Genomic DNA, 18,188 nt, shown 5'->3' with positions numbered 1-18,188 from the left:
TGATGCATAATTTCCTAATTTTTGGTCAGATTTTGTTTTTTTTTGTATCAGTGTGAGGTTTAAGACGTCATCTTTAATGTTATAGTACATTACTTTAAGGTCCGACTTTTGGTTTGGTTGTAAAACCCAAATAATCGAATATTTTTTTACATCATTTCGATTTCTTTGTAAATTTCTCTTAAACTCTTAATCATTTCGATTTCTTTGTAATTTTGGTATACAGTGTATAAATAAAATATAGAATATTAATTGGCTTTCATTTAATACCCCACACGTGTATGTGCAATGCATAGTTTGGGTGCAATATGCAATATTAGCAACCAGGCGGGACTCATTTTGATGACGTCATTACGCTGAAGTAAATGGCCGGCGCCGCTGTCTCCCGGCAGTTTTGGAGACCCAGTACCATGACCAACAACATACCAAAATTTGGTAGCGGTTTCCGGATCTAAACTATATTCCCATATGTCAGTGCACTAATGGAAGAACCCAAAAAGGTGAGATCTGTGAAAGTCAGGTTTTCATTAAATGTGGCGTTTTCAGCCAAACGGGTAGTTTATTGTCAGTTGTCACTAAGACGCTATTTCCATAAAGCTTCAAAATTAAATCAACCTAATCGACTACCGACAATGTGGTACCTTTTAGTTCAAAACGTCACATATTTTTATAAAACGTTCATAAACTAATTTATTAATAATACTAAATATCTGGGAGACCGAGCTTTGCTCGGAAAACATATAAGTAAAAACTCAAAAATGCTCGTTTTCCCAGAGATAAGACCTAGCTAGATCGAATACCTTACAGCAAATTTCATCGAAATCGTTGAGCCGTTTCCGAATCGGACAAGAATTGCTCGTTTAAAGGTATAAGAAAGGTAAGATAAACACAAAAAAGACAAAAAAAAGTACCCGAGTCGTACCAGTCTTGAACCCGAATCCTCTTGCACGTATTTCCACGAACATACCGCAGCGCCATTGCAGCATACTTACACTGCATGAAATTGTGTACTACAAGCATCACGGAAACACTGTTTGTATGTGTGAGCAATAGTAGGAAATAGCATGACAGAAACTCTGTCGACTTTAAAGGTGGTTTTTGCACAATTAAGTATTCTATGTTTATTATAATAGTTTAATATTTATGTAAAGAGTGCGCTAAACATACTTTTAAGTACCAAGACTATTCCACAAAAAAATTAAACCTGAAAATTTGCGAAAGTGGGCCCATCTAGCGGGGTTTAAGCTTTGAGTAACCTAGTCGAACCACCTTAAAAGGAGAGTTCGATATGTTTTATTTAACTCAAAACGTAATGCTTTTTTAAGGTCGCTCAAAAAAGCAACGTCAAAGTCGCAAAGGAGCTACACCGAGGGCCTATAAATATGAACCCTATTCTTCTGAAACTCTAGCAAAAGCTGTACTAGCAGTGAAAACCAAGGAACTGTCCTCATATAAAGCTGAGAAAAAATATAAAGTTCCCAGGCGAACTATAGTAGACAAATTGCATCAAAAACACCCTAAACCGACTGGAGGACCAACGAAAATATCTGCTGACATGGAAACCAAAATCGTGAACTACATTATGACCAGAGGCTGCAAAATATCTTCTAAAGCGGACATTAGACGCAAAGTTGTTGAGTATGATCTGAATAACGACGAACATATGTTTGGTGGAAAGCTTCCGGGTTATCGGTGGTTGCAAAATTTTCTGCGACGCCATAACGATAAGTTAGGTTACTTCGAAAGAGTAAAACGTGCAAAAAATGCTTGTTAAAATATTTTTAGACTTACGTCTGAATGTAAATAAATCATTCTCTTGTTAATTGAATTCTTGATAAGATATCGAAGAATTATTTCCCTTATACGTATGATTACATTTACTAGGTTGTACCTACTTTAGTTTCATACATTAATGATTAAAGTAAATTTCATTTAAATTACAAAATTAAAGACCAGATGCATTTGAGTTTCGTTTATTCGTTTTATTTTATTTTATTTATTTATATCTTAGTCTGTACAAATTAAAATGTAGTACATCATTAGCATAAAACAATATTTATTTTCAGAGGGTACATTACGAGTACAACGCAGGAACCGCAGGCGGCCCGGAGCTAGGCCATATAGAGCTTATTCTCCAGAATCTCTAGCTCTAGCTTTAAAGGGTCTTAGAAGCAAAGAGCTAACAGTGTCCGCCGCAGCAGCCCTTTATAAAATCCCAAGAAAAACTTTACTTAATAAATTGGCTCAAAAACACACTAGCATGCCTGGACGAAAACCGAAAGTATCTGCTGACGTTGAGAACAAAATAGCGAAATTTATCGTCATGGCGCGAGACTGTGGAGAAATTACATCTAAAGCAGACTTACGTCGAAAAGTTGTCGAGTACATAAGCCTGTTTAATTGTGAAAGTATTTGTAAACCGCCAGGAGAAGCATGGTTGACACATTTTTTATATCGTCATAGGGACAAGTTAAGGCTGTGCTTGGAAACCTTAAAAAGTAATAAAGAGAGGAAACTGAAGGAAGAAAATACTGACGACAGATGAAATTAACTTAGATAACTTTCTGTTGTTTATGAATCACTGATCCTGAACCAAGATTTAGAAATCCTTTGAATATATTGTTATAGTGCGTAAAATAAACAAATTTTGCCACAGCTGTAAAAAAATACTATCATAAATAAATTCTTATCAATTCCAAAATATTGTATTTAATTTAGCATGACTTTTTTTATTTAGTCATAAATACAAAAATATATACCTATACTATACCTATACCTAAGAACTAAGAATGATTTAGCAATAAACGTAACTATATATAAAACTAAACCTAAACTAACTTATTAAAACAATTCAAACAACCCCGCATCGTTTCCGACGCAAAGGTGACCATCACGCTTGCATTTAGCATTCGGTAAGTTAGATTAGGCAAACTGATTTACCTGTGTTTTCAGAAAGTACATTACAACCTCGCAGGCGGTCCGGAACGTATAGAGCCTATTCTCCAGAAATTCTAGCTCTAGCCTTAAAGGCTCTGAGAAGCAAGAAGGTAACAGTGTGCGAAGCGGTGGCCTTTTATAAGATCCCAAGAAGAACTTTACTTGATAAATTGGCTCAAAAACACACTAACATGCCTGGACGACAACCGAAACTATCCCCTGACGTTGAAGACAAAATAGTGAGTCACATAATCATGGCGCAAGACTGTGGAGAAATAACATCTACATCAGACTTACGTCAAAAAGTTGTCGAGTATATACGGCAGTTTAATTGTGAAAGTTTTTTTGGCGGTAAACCGCCAGGAAGAAAATGGTTCAAAAATTTTATGACCCGCCATGAGGACAAGTTAAAGCTGCGCTTGGAAGCTGCCCTTAAAAATTAAAAGAGGCAGGAAAGTGAAGGAAGAAAAAACTGCCGACATATACAATTAATTTAAATAGATAGGTGGTTCCTGATCAGATTATCCTTATCATTACTATGAACTATCCTAGATTTAGAGACACTGAATATATTTTGTGTGTGTATGTTATAGCTAATAAAATAAACAAATTTAGCCACAGCTGCTGTCAAAAAATACATAAATAAAATCCTATCAAAGTGAGAATGTTTTTATTTAATTTAGCATTCGGTAAGTTGAATTAGGCAAAATGATTTCTAGAACCCTATCGCTGTAGGTTTCACAATTAACTTAAATCAAGTAGGTCAATTATCTTCAGCCGGTACAAATCGATTTAGCAAGCATTGCCCAGTTAGGAATTACAGGGCCTATCCTTCTGAAACATTAGCTACAGCTTTAGCAGCAATAAGAAATAAAGAGATGACCCAAAGAGGGAAAGAGAAACGGTTTAAGATTCCGAGAAGTACGTTAAACAACAAACTATCGCAAAAGCAGCAAAATTTGCCAGGACGACCCACCAGACTCCGCTGGCGTAGAAAACAGGATTGTTAACTCTAACAACATGGCGTGGGAGTAGAATACGCTCGAAAGCAGAAATATACCGCAATGTTCTGGAGTATTTAAGCCTTCATGATGACAAAAATGGCTTTAGAAACAAACCTCCCGGAAAAAACTGGCTGGATGGCTGTTTACATCGCCATAGAGAGAAGTTAAGTATGTGCTTTGAAGTCATAAAATATAAAAGAGCTAGGACATTGAAAAAAGGAAAGAGACGGCAGTTAAAATAGTCGAACGAGTAGTTGCCTTTGCTAGACATTTGTGCCATTTTCAACCAAAAGGGTACATAGTGTCGGTTGTCGATAAGGCGCCGTTTCCATATAGCTTCAATTTGAAATAAACCTTATCGATAACCGACAATGTGGTACGTTTTGGTTGAAAACGTTACACATCTTCAGCTGTCTTAAAACCAGGTCTAGTAGATTATTTTTTTTGGTAACCGCAAGCAGTTACCTAAAAAGCATAAAACTAATATTGATTTCAAAGTAAATAAACAATGATTTCAAAGTTTTTTTAGTTTGTTTAGTGTCGTATTACTATTTCTGTTATATATAAAGGAAACCACCTGTTACCTTTTATTTGTAAATATTTAGAATTAGTTAAATTCTATGGATATTCAAATTCAATTTCTTGTCTGAAATATAGCAATAATTTGGCGAATAGATACTAATTTAATTAGGTTGGCTTTTAATGGTAAGATTAATGAGGATAATATGTACCTATTACCTTTTATTGTGTACTGAATCCAGTGAATTCTTACTCTTGAGCACCAGCAAAACTAGGTGGAACGAGGAGAGGAACAATCATATTGTTGACTTTTATTGTTTTATAGGTTCCATTGAGCTAGTAATAAAAATAAATAATGTTGTAGTTATTTGTAGTAAATGAAATGAAAAATTTATTTCAGACGGTACAATAAGAAGAAATCGTAGGAGCCGGTCAGCTAAAAATTATAAAGCCTATTCTTCTGAAACACTATCCAGAGCTTTAGCGGCCATAAGAAATAATGAGATGACCCAAAGAGAAGCTGAGAAACTATATAAGATCCCAAGAAGAACTTTGTCAAACAAATTATTGCAAAAGCACACTAAGCCAGTTGGACGTCGGACCATACTCTCGTCTAGCGTAGAAGATAAAATTGTTAACTTCATCAACGCGACTTGGGCTTCTGGAGACATACGTTCTAAGACAGATGTACATCGCAATGCTTTAGAATATTTAAACCTTAATCCCTTTGAAAATACATTTGGAGAAAAACCTCCTGGAAAAGATTGGTTGGAAGGCTTTTTACACCGCCATAGGGATAAGTTAAGTGTGTGCTTAGAAGGTAGGAAAGTGAAAGAAGAAAAATTAAGCGGCTAAAATTTAATTTAATTATTATTTCAAAATAAACAGGCATAAAATATTGATTGTTTTTTTCGAAATCATTTACATTTACCTGCCGGGCTAGCACATGATTGGCGCGAGAGTATCTCCGTCCCCCTTTAATTCATACAGTTAGTAGAAGACGGGTAGTCTATCTCGCGGCGAGATATTGTCTCGCCAATCATGTGCTCGGCCTACTGGAAAGTGACTTTCAACACATCCACTGCCAGCGATCCGCTAGCTGTTCGTTTGCGCTTTTCGCTACAAACGGAAAAAAACCGTGTTATCATCTACACTCGTAGCGCGTAGTTCGCACTGGCAGTATATGTGTTAATATATCCGATCTTTCATTATATCTGGTTTTTAATTTAAACAGGTAATATATGTTCAGGACGTAAAATAAGACGTCGCAAGGGACGTCCAGTTAGAAGTTACAAAGCCTATTCTCCTGAAACATTATCTAAAGCTCTAGCAGCAATAAAAAGCAATGAGATGACGCAAAGAGAAGCCGAGAAGCTATTTAAGATACCACGAAGAACTTTATCAAACAAATTATGGCAAAAGCATACTAATTCGCCTGGTGGTCAGACTAAACTACCTGCTGGCGTAGAAGATAGGATTGTTGACGTCATCATTGCGGCTTGGGACGACGGCGAAATTCACTCAAAACTAGACGTACTCCACAAAGTTCAACGATATTTAAATCTGCATGTGTGTGAAAAGGCTTATGGAGAAAAAGCACTCAGTAGCACATGGTTGGAAAGCTTTTTACAGCGACATAGAGACAGGTTAAGTCTTTGCTTGGAACTTATTAAAAGTAAAAGAGGGAGGAGGAGTGTAAAGAAAGAAGTTGAAAGTTAATGGCTAATTTCACTGGCTCGTGGACGAGATCCTAGTGGACTTTGATTTGTCGTGAACGTAAATATGGAAACCTGATGTTTGTGCTAAATAAATGTTTTCTCTTGATAGTCTTCTGTTTATAAGCAACGCATTCTATGCCGAAACCTCGTCCGCATTATGCTATATTTATTCCCATAACTAACTTTAAAATGGATTTTATTTAGAAGTTCGAAAAGATTTTTCAAGTGTCAGTTCCGTATTGACAGTATCTAAATAACAATCTTAGGTATACAGATCGATCTAGGCCCAAGGTAAGCAAAGCTAGTACTATGGGTACTACTAGGCAAATACAAATTTAGAAGAACGCAAATAAGGTTTAATTACTGGATCACAGCCCCTAAAGTAATTTCAAAATTAGTTATTGAACTTTTTTTGCGTGCCTCTAATTTTGTCCATGAGTGTACATACTTACATACCTATATATATATATATATATATATATAGGGTTGGAATCTCGGTAATGTCATTTATTTGCGTGTTCATTATGAATATTTCTGTTCCTGAGTTATGAAAGCTATCTATCTATATACATATATATAGATAACATTTATTTTCGATGGACGCACAACGGTGTGCGCAGAGACAGAGCTAGTCAGAAAGGCAGCGGGTAGGCAGAGAAACCCTGTCGAACACCAGACAAAATCTCTACTGGCGCCCTCTTATAGTTTTAAGTCTAGGTTTAATTAGTTAATAAACATTTAGTCAGTAATTTATAATTATTATTATTTTAACTCCCTAAACAATACATAACAAATGGCGGGACCTGCTTCGGCAGGGTCACTACCGCGGCTACGCTATTAGGTCAATCAGTGCTATATTTAAAATTTTGGGAAATAGTGGTATTTCTTTCTATGAAAAGTATCTTTCAATATACCTAAAATGATAGTATTTCATCTAGCCACATAGACAATTACACCCTTATTGCTAAAACCTAGCAAACCTTTGAAATCTTGTCTCTTTCTAACAAACTCTAAAGCCAAAATGTCACATGGAGACAAAAGATTATCAACGGCTTGTTAGAGACGACAGACGTTTATGAATAATGCCATATCTTTATACAAGAGACTATATAGTAAGCAATAATACCGTATCATCCATTAATCTATCGCCGCACTTTGGACCTAACTACGTAGATTCATTATCAATCGTTAATCTTCAGATAGACCAATTAAAACCTCGGTAAATAGAAGATATATAAAATCCTTGCTATATCGAAGGACATCGTGAGATTCGAGTTTTGAATGATTCACGGTCTATATCCCGGTCAAAATAAGTATCGTGAGATTCGTGTCTTATTTAGCTCAATTACTATGAAAATATAGGTTTTACTCCTGAGATTCCTAGGATAAACCTAGTTATGTAAGATCATTACCCTACATACCATATACAATAACATTTTTTTATAGAGCCAACTAACCTTTGGTTTTATTTGGAGTCTGCCCTTGCACAGTTTAATTTCCGTGTTATTTTTTTCATGTCATTTTCCCTTGATTAAAGACAGAATATATGAAGGTTTTGTCAAAAAAAATATTTTTGATACAAACATATCTCTGACTATGCTTTTCTTTCAACAGACAACTAATATAGGTACTCAACGAGACAATTCTAATAAATCCAAACACAATTACAATTATACACGTAAATTAAGCAGTAAATGGTGTTGTCACATTGCCACTAATTGCATTACTCTATATTCAGGGCAACGGGTCGTACAACTTGAGGAAGAAAACGAGCATTTGGACCTCATAATATTTAAATACGATAGTGACGACGACGAGATAGAAGAGTTAGAGATCAGCCGCAGCGGCCAATCAGAAAGCAAGCGCGATTACCCCGTGTTAGATTTGTTGCCGGATGACGACCACGATGACAATCGCAATGTCAAGTCGATGTCCTCAACCCCGCCAACGCAATTCGCACAACAAGTAACCGCCGGTTGCGAGATCCCGGCGCGTCTCGGCATTCTCTACAAACTCATCAACCAATGCACCTCGCAGGGACGGTACGAGATCGCTATGCCGCTGTGCAAGCAGGCGTTAGAGGACTTGGAGGAGACCTACGGACATGACCATCCGGATGTGGCGACCATGATGAACTTACTGGCGGCGCTCTACAGGGGCCAGAACAAGTACAAGGAGGCTGCTTACCTATTGCTCGATGCACTCTCCATCCGTAAGAAGACGCTCGGTGAGAACCATCCCGCCGTTGCCGCTACACTTAATAACCTGGCTGTTATTTATGGAAAAGGAGGAAAGTACCGTGAGGGTGAACTTCTGTGCAGACGTGCACTCCGCATCTGCGAGACAGTGCTGGGCTGCGACCACGTCGACATCGCCAAGCAGCTCAACTATGTTGCTCTACTCTGCCAGAAACAAAAAAAATATGAAGAAGCGGAACAGTTTTACCAGCGCGCTTTGGAGATATACGGAAGCGAACTCGGCCCCGATGACCCTAACTTCGCTAAGACTAAGAACAACCTCGCTTCATGCTATCTCGAACAGGGCAAGTACAGAGAGGCGGAGGCGTTACAAAAGCAAGTGCTAACGCTAGCGCACGAACGGGAATTCGGAACCATCGACGGCGACAACAAGCCCATCTGGTAAATGGCGGAGGAGCGTGAGAAGAACAAACGCCTCCAGAAGAAAGCTGCCAAGATATTCCACTCAACGAGGATAACAACCATCCTGAAGAACATGAGCGCGCTGTACGTCCGCCGGGGCAAGTACGAGGCCGCCGAGATGCTCGTGGACTGCTAATATTGTATCGTACACGTAAATTTGTTAAAAATAATGTAATTACTAATGCACTAAAGAAGTATAAAAATATTATAAAAAACGTGTTTTTATTATATATTATATTATATTTAATCTTAAATTTTGTAGGCTGCTGTCTTAAAACAAATTATATTAGAATGTTCATTGAGCTCGAAACAATAGTTTTTTTATTACTCTTTCTTAAAATGACAAAAGTATTGATTGGCGCACTTATCTGTTTTTTAAACTTAATACTTCATAGTATTTGCTGATTTAAACTGACTTTACTGTATTACACTTAGAGAGCTTCTTTTGGAACCTGAAGACTAGTAGTGTGACAACAGAGCGTCGTACTCACGAACCCCTGAACCCCTTTACAAATAGTCCATAGCTCTTTAAAAATAAATATACTTGTTACAATTGCAGATCACATGAAAACGCGTAGGCGAACTTTTACTTCGATTCCTGATGAAAGTGAAGATGATCAGGTGTCCCATAATGATGATGAATATGAATTACCTTCTAGAACGGAAATCGAAGTTGAAGACCCCGAGTTTGAACTTACTGATGAAGATGAAAATGATTTTGAAGGAATATATTTGGAAGAAGAAGCGGAAACTGATGATGATGATAAAAGCGTAGCAAAAAAAATGCAGAAGAAGACTACATTGTTTTGGGCTAAAAAGTCAATTGATTATGATAGCCAAAAGGTTGCGTTTTTGGGCTGTGAAGATTTGCCAGAAGAAATTATGTTACTAGAAACACCAATGGATTTTTTCAAATATCTTTTTCCAACAGCAGCATTGAACCTAATGGAAGAAGAAATCAACTTATATGCAAAACAAATTCAGCCTAAAAAAGTCAATAAGATTTCTAGAGATGATATTCGCAAATTTTTAGGAATCATTATTTATATGTCTGTAGTGCAACTTCCGTCTACGCGGCATTACTGGAAGAAAGGTACATATATAGAAAAAGTGGCATCATCATTAACATGCAACAAATTTGAGGACATAAAAAGATTTTTGCACTTCTTTGATAAAACTAAAGAATTCAAAGCCGGAGACACAAATTACGACAAACCCCAAAAAATAAGACCGCTAATAGAAATACTAAAAGATCGTCTACAAAAAGTGCTTAAAGAAGAGTATTTGACAGTCGAAGAACAGACGATATCCACCAAAGCAAAAACATCAGGTCGCATTTTCTTTCATCTGATTGATTTGACGTGAGTAAACAGCTGGATATTATGGCGTCGAATGATGAAAGAGAAAAATGATCAGACATACATGTCATTGCTAAATTTTAAATTGTACATCGCTGATGTGCTAATGCGAGAATCGTCTCAAGTTTTCACACCATCAACTCTTAAAAGGGGGCGTCCTGTTTCTGATGTGGCAATCGAAAATGTAAAAAAACCTAGAAGACGGCAACTAGACATGCCTCCGAGAGAGGTATCAGAAGATGGCGTCGACCATTGGCCAGTTTGGGGAAACGATAGGCAAAGGTGCAAACATTGTAGCCTGAAGTCGCATATATATTGTCGCAAATGCGCTTGTTTTTTTTGCCTAAACAAAGACCGCAACTGTTTCCAGGCTTTTCATTTAAAATGATGTAGTTCGTCTAATTATTAAAGTATTTTTGTATTATTTTTTCAAACGGCATATCTCTAAAAATGGTATTGATACATTTGTCAGCGTACCCTTTCTGTTTGAAAAATACTATAACTAGTCAAACAATATTTTCTTAAATCATGATGAGCACCCTAATTTTGTATCTCTTTTCTACACGAGATTGAATTTGTGATGATTTAGATAAATTTATCAAAATATATTAAAAAACGAATAAATCGCAAATGCTTTTTTTGTATCCTACATTTCCAATCCAAATTATATCAGGTAAATAACCGGGCTCCGCTCAGCCACTAATACATACTGTTCCTAATTTGGAACAAGTAGTTTTTAGGGTTCCGTACCCAAAGGGTAAAAACGGGACCCTATTACTAAGACTCCGCTGTCCGTCTGTCCGTCCGTCTGTCCGTCTGTCTGTCACCAGGCTGTATCTCATGAACCGTGATAGCTAGACAGTTGAAATTTTCACAGATGATGTATTTCTGTTGCCGCTATAACAACAAATACTAAAAAAAAGAATAATATAAATATTTAAATGGGGCTCCCGCCAGTGCCGGATTAAGATATTTTGATGCCCTAAGCATTTCTAGGCCAGGGTGCCCCCTCACCCTGGATTTTTTCAAATTTGACTGATTTGGTAAACCAGGTGTGGCTGCAATCATAGAGTAACTTATACTAGAGCGGTTCTGTCATAGTAAATTTTGAAACCCCAGTAAATTCACTGCCATCTGTCGACACACTTTAAAACTAAAAATAAATATTTATAAAAATACGATAAAATGTATTTAAATATGGATAAATGATTTTTTTATTTGCATTAATTATTTTTATATGATTTTGACCCATGTTCTTTCACTGGTATGCGTTAAAATTATAAATAACAAACGAAACAGTCAACGCCCTCTATACGAGTGTAGGCCAAAACTAGTGGCGCCATCTGATCGAGAATCAAATTTTCGTGATTTTCGAGGCACGTTTTTTCCTTAGACTGTATCCATCTATTACAGAGTTATATCTATCTTTGCTGCAATGAAGCACGTGACCAATCTATGACATTGTGTGGATGTCAAATAAAAACTCGAGTCGAGAAACCCTTTTACGAGACTGCAGCGGACTGCAACAACACTTTCGATTCTTTGCACTCGTAGTCATTTGTTGAGTCTTTTTTAAACTCAACTCAAAAGGACTCGAACTTCGAAATAAAGACTCCATCAGACCATCAACAATTTTGTAGGTTTTATTTAAACTATTAGTAAATAACAAAGACGTAACTGCATGATTCGTCTATCTACCAACTCATGAATTTTATGTAAAATAATGGTTTTGAAAAAATATTTGCAATAAAGAGTTTTCTGAAAAAGACTCAAATCTCTACAAAATAGTCATAGGCCAGTCAAATTAGATTTTTTCCACGAATTAATTCTCAGCAAGCTAGAAATCGTCTTAATACCTTCATTTGGTTCTAAATTTGTGTAATCCGAGTTTGCTCCATTCCAGTTGTGGAATTTTTTTTGCTCTTTTTCAGTTTTTTGCTTGTAATTCAAAAACGGTACGTCCGACGGAAAATTTGCTTCCAAGGCTCCCAAAATGTATCCACTACTCCTGGGATGGAGCAAACTCGGATTATACGCATTTAGGACCAAAATGGAGGTATTTAAATGATTTCCACCTTGCTGGGAATTAATTTCTCAAAACGCTTTTTATTGGATCTAGTTTGACTGGCCTAGCATAAGGTGATTTTCTGTACTAAAAACAAGCATGAATAATAAAAACTAAAACTATCACAAACATTTATTTAACTCTAACCTAATAACACTTTTGATTTTCTAGTTTTTTGAAAAGCAAATTTTTTTATGGTATGGCTATAATTTATTTTTCGGAGCAAATCTGACTCCATACAATACATAATTGATAAAACTTCCTTTTCTACTTGCATTTAATTTATCTAGTATAACATGACCTCGAGATTCATACACACTGTGCGTAATTGAAGCTCAGACTTAAAGTGGGATTTTAACTCGGGCCCAACGAGACAGGTTGTTAGTAACGTTGTGAATTTCGGATTGTTTATCAAAGAATTACGCACCATTATTTAAGCAATGAACTTTTAGCACAGAATAACTTATATTTTGGTCAGCTAAAATAAAATCGTGTGGTAAAAATTATGTGTGTACCTAATTTAAAAATTTGTTTACCGTTTTCAACCTGGCATTCTGGGGCCCCCCTAAACGTGGTGCCCTAAGCACGTGCTTATTTTGCTTATTGGTTAATCCGGCACTGGCTCCCGCTCCCATACAACAAACGTGATTTTTTTGCTGTTTTTTTCCGTAATGGTACGGAACCCTTCGTGCGCGAGTCCGACTTACTACCGTTTTTTTACTAATATATTTAATTGGGTTGAATTTAGATTTTTTCTTATGTTACATTTACCTATAATGTTTTCAAAGTTCAAAGTTCAAAGTGTTTTTATTTGTGAGTATATGTCAAACTGATTACAGTGGCGGTAAATAAATATTTTATTACATTACTTATACTTAATTCGTAAATAATAAATATCTATGCGGCAAAGGGTTAACCTGACTTCTGTTTGTAGGGGGAAGTCCCTTAACGCCGGACGGCAGTGGTCTTATCAGAGCTAAATGAAGTTCGATTGATTCAAAGTAACGGTAAACAGGGTGTGGGGAACTCAACGATACATGAGTGGTATTGCTCAGCTCTGATAAGACCACTTAGCGTTGATAAAACGACTGTCCGGCGCTAGGTGCTGTCCGGCGTTAAGGGACTTCCCAATGCTATTGAATTTCTAGGAACTCATTTGTGTTATATTTATATTCATTAGTACAAGCCGAAGTGAGGTTACTCATAGCGTTTTAAAAATGTTTATTACTTGTAATTAAATAAACAATAGTTTTATGCTTTCAGTCACATACTATGACATAGGTAGTTGATGATGATGACGTGTTCTTAATTTTGTATAATTTACCACCATAATTATTTGATGAATTTTTAAAAACCTCCCCTTCTCGTCATATAAGTATTACCGGTGACGGTGACGCACGCTCGCGACCTCATTATTAAAAGGCAAGATAAGACGTGCTAATAGAAACCAGTACTTGTTATTTCTATTACGTCACAAAAGGTGTACAATTTCACCGACTAAGGGTCGGTTGCACCAAACTGTTTGACATCGTTAAAGAGTTCACTAAATTTTATTGTATGGAAAGTTTCATAGTAAACCGCCACGGCGTGCCGGGTGACGTTGATCAGTCTGTCAAGTGCGGATGGTGCACCTGGCACTAAATGTACCAATTTTAAATTTTTGCGACTGAAATTGATACCGGGCTCTTAAAGCCATTGGCAATATAAGTACGGGGTGCGATATCTGTTGTCCTTTGTTGTTGTTTTTGTTGTTGTTGTCCTATGGCACCCCAGAGGTGCAAAGGGCCTTCATAAGCTCGCGCCACGCCACATCTTCAGCGACCCTTCTGGCCTCGCTCCAGCTCAACCCGACCGCTCGTAGCTCACTCATTACGGACCGCTGCCAAGAGTGTACAGGGCTATTGTCCTTTTAATTAGTTAATTATAGAGATCCACCAAGTCCAAATCTTAGCAAAGCTTGTACTAATAGAGCCTTAGGCGACAATAGAGTTGGACCAAGCAGACTGCATGGCCTTTGCAATGACAAAGTGTGGCCATGTCATCATAATGTCAAATTTCTACTCTCACACTTTGATCTGTTCAAGTCGGTGAAAGTAGGCAAGTAGACTCTTTGAGTTATATAATTGTTATAGAATGTTGTTTGATTGTTGTTTGTTGTTGGTTGATGTTGTTGTTTGCGTTTGTTGTGTGATTGTTGTAGTGTTGTTATTGTTGTTGTTATTTATAAACAAATAGAAAATATTCGTGGTTCGGCAAGAATGCGGGTAGGCGTACCCATGACCTGATGGTCTTCATAGTTAAAGATACTCGTACATTAATTTAATACCCGTAATTATAAAACTGGTCCAACCTACGTCGGGAGCGGTGAACTTTTTAAATTAATTCTGGCCAGTGTCAGTTACTTTTACTCAAAAAATGGTTTTCCCAGTTTACCTAAATATACTTGTCAGTTGTTTTTATTATTTTCATTTATTTTTCAAAGACACATTATATGTAATTAATTTTAAAGTTACTCGCCAAATCGCTTTGGCGGTTTCTTGGCGAGACAGCGCTCAAGACAGCGCTTTTTTACAATTTTATACTACCTCACCTAAATGACTCAAATACCTAACCATCAGGAATCCCAAAGTTATTATTGCCAATTTACTTGACACAATAAATACGTTCAGATGGAACATGAATATCGATCACTGCAGATAAGGTACGTTATTATGACAGGGTTTTATTGATGACACAGACGGTACGGCCAGACCGAACAAATGCTTAATTGAAAATATTGGCCACGGCCGGGATCGAACTTGTGACCTTTGACTTCGTGAGTTGAGTAGACGTATCAAGATTAATGATCAGTCTGTTCTGTAGCCGTAGCAAACAAACGCATAATTGCACCATGTCCTATTTTCATAGAAATTTAAAACGACGACATGCTATGGGTCTCTATTGTTTCCCATAAAGTTTTAAGTCATAATGTATCGTTTGTCCACATTTTCGGTAGTCTTAACTACTACTAATGATAATATGACAATCATTACATTATGACTCAATAATCATGTCAAACAAAGGAAACCCGCTTAAATTATATGAAACTTGGCATGAACATTTACGTTACATATCATATCATATCATTATTATATCTATTTCTGGTAATAGTTTACGTTGCTAAAATTATTACACAAAGAAAACTGAGCGCGTAGAATTTTCGTAGGTATACAAATTGCCGCTGTAGGCCGAGCACATGATTGACGCGACAGTATCTCGCCGCGAGATAGACTACCCGTCTTTTACTAACTGTATGAATTAAAGGGGGACGGGTGCCGGCTGTTCTGCATCGGGCCGCCGCACAGGTTCAGCGTGCGCATATCACATTGTGTAGGTGGGTATGTATTATTAAAAGTTATTCAGATTTTTGTGTCATTTCGAGTAGATATTTTAGTTTTAAAGAATCAGCGTCATTTAAAGTTTTCAGTTTCACAATGGCATTCAAACTTGAAAGCTAATGCCATAACATAAGGCTTGGTTAAACATTCGGGTACTGGTAATTTGCTAATTAGAAATATTAAATAATTAAACGGCAAATGTAAATTCTTTCTTTATATATTATTTTTGTTTATATAACTGTAAGTATCTACTTTATTTTGTTGATATTTGTAATTAAATATTAACTTGCTACAAAGTCATAAAAGCATACTTTGAATAAGTAGTCAATATTCATGTGTTCCGAAACTAATTATTAATTTACAGATAACTCAAAAAAGGAACACACGTTCGAAAAGAAAGGTGAAAAAAGAAGACCTTGCGCGTGGTGTTACAAAAGGCTCCGTTCTACGTTCAAAAGTAGAGAGGCTTGCAACAAGGTTCCTAAAACCAAATCTTATTGTATAGAATGCGATAAAGGGTACTGTCTCAGGTGTTTCTGCGAGAGCCATTGTATCACACAATTTATCTTGTAAATATATAAGCCTATTAAGCATAAAGACTTTTAAATATCAGCTGTCCGATCCTTTATTTACGATTATCAGCACTGGCCATACTGCTCAAAATATGTTGACGCATAGTTTAAGCAGCAGTGTACGACAAAAACGCAACGCATACACAAGTCACTGCGTATACGCTGTCAAGTTCCGATGTGGTCGAACCTTTGAGTAGGTATGTTTTTGATTAGAGATACTACAAGAGACCGGAGCGATTTAAGCATTAATATTTAAAAAAACGTATTATTGATTTGATATTATCATATCATATACCTCTCAATGCAAATCACTCGCACCTCTACATTAGGTACAGTGAGCCTCAAAAGTAGCGAATGAAACAACGCGCCAAAAGTATCTGCTACTCTGGAATACTTTTCTTATGAATGGTATAGAAAGGATCGCAATCTCTTATGGCAGAATTGTTGTAAAAGTGACCGCGTTAAGCTTTAAATAATAGTTCCTAATCTCTCCGGTGGCGCTAGTTAGGCTCTGGGACATGAGTATAACATGAACCATATAAGGCAACAAATAACCCGACCAAATTACGTAGGTTGTTTTTGGTAGCATTTCGGTGTATGGTGGCGCCGCCTAATTACTGTTTTTTGATGGACACTTTTCATATATAGAGATTTGGCTCCTTTATACAGTCTCTATGACTTTTCTAAATAGAGATCTACAGTTCGCGTTCAAAAGTGTCAGTTACAGTCTAATTGTCATACATACATTTACATACAGACATATTATCTTTTTTTGTTAAGAGCCCATCAACGTTGTCACTAGCGCCACTGCTAAATAATTGTGATTGAAATTTAACAATAGATATTTTAAAAAAAGCCGGCCAAGTGCGAGTCGGACTCGCCCACCGAGGGTTCCGTACTTTTTAGTATTTGTTGTTATAGCGGCAACAAAAATACATCATCTGTGAAAATTTTAATGAGATACAGCCTCGTGACAGACAGACGGACAGCGGAGTTTTTACCCTTTGGGTACGGAACCCTAAAAAGGGGGCCGCTGTGTACTGTATTTTGTATTTAAGTACCTTCTGAATATATTATAATAGTTTTTACGTTGCTGGATTCGTCAATCCATGCGTCCAAAGTTAAACCGGCCGTTTTTTTCTGAGTTCATCGTACATCGACGAATCCAGCAACATAAAAACTAGTTTGATGTATTCAAAAGGTACTTAAATACAAAACACAGAACGTAGCAGCCCCCTTTTTTTAAATATCTATCGTTAAAAAATAAAACAATCACTAAACAATGAGCACTAATTTTTATTTATTATTGTTTTCCATTTATTTTGTTACACTAGCAGCTCTTGGAGCTGATGCGTGTTAATGTAGTAAATCAGTTTTAAATTTCTTCTTCTTGCTCTTTTTTTTAATATTGTCATTAATTTACTTGTTCATAAATTTTGTCATTAAATTGTATAATCTTAGTTTCAGTTTTAGTTTGTAATTGCCTTGTTAATTTACGAATGTGCATGTACTGCATGTTGTTTCTCTCAGAGCAATAATTGTGTTACCTATAAGTGGAAACTGTTCTGGCTGTTGTGTCAACTCAATTTGGTAAACTATATGTGTGATTATATGCTGTTTGTTTCCCTTTGCAATAAATAAAATAAAAAAATAAAATAAAAATAAATTTAAATAATCACAAGTTTAAATGAAACCGTACACAATGTCAATGTCAAATATTAGCAGTGGCGCTAGTGAGCACGTCGTTGCTGGGCTCATAAGCTGTTAGAGAAGATATTCTCATCGGTCTCATCGGAAGATCAGCGCTGGAAGTCACCAGCAACATGCTGAGATGAGGCCATTTCGTGGCACTTTAATCTTATTTTATGTTTTCTTTTGTATTATGTAATGTCTTGTTTGTTTGTGCTTACGAATAAAATCTCATTCTATTTTATTCTATTCTACTTTGACGCGTCGTCGTCGATATATGTAATGGCGTCAT

The 18,188-nt window shown here is 36.5% G+C and overlaps 1 protein-coding gene across 1 annotated transcript; it reads left to right on the top strand.

Annotated features, from left to right (window-relative positions):
• Positions 1 to 7,196: 7,196 nt before the first annotated feature.
• LOC134749236 (kinesin light chain-like) lies at positions 7,197 to 9,035 on the top strand. Its single transcript, XM_063684126.1, is given in 2 exon segments — positions 7,197 to 7,230; positions 7,914 to 9,035. Coding segments are annotated over 2 exon segments (1,092 nt in total). The 3' UTR covers positions 8,972 to 9,035.
• Positions 9,036 to 18,188: the final 9,153 nt, after the last annotated feature.

This window comes from Cydia strobilella, chromosome 2 (assembly GCF_947568885.1).
Source record: "Cydia strobilella chromosome 2, ilCydStro3.1, whole genome shotgun sequence".
Lineage (NCBI taxonomy): Eukaryota > Metazoa > Arthropoda > Insecta > Lepidoptera > Tortricidae > Cydia > Cydia strobilella.
This window is presented reverse-complemented; position numbering and strand designations above follow the sequence as displayed.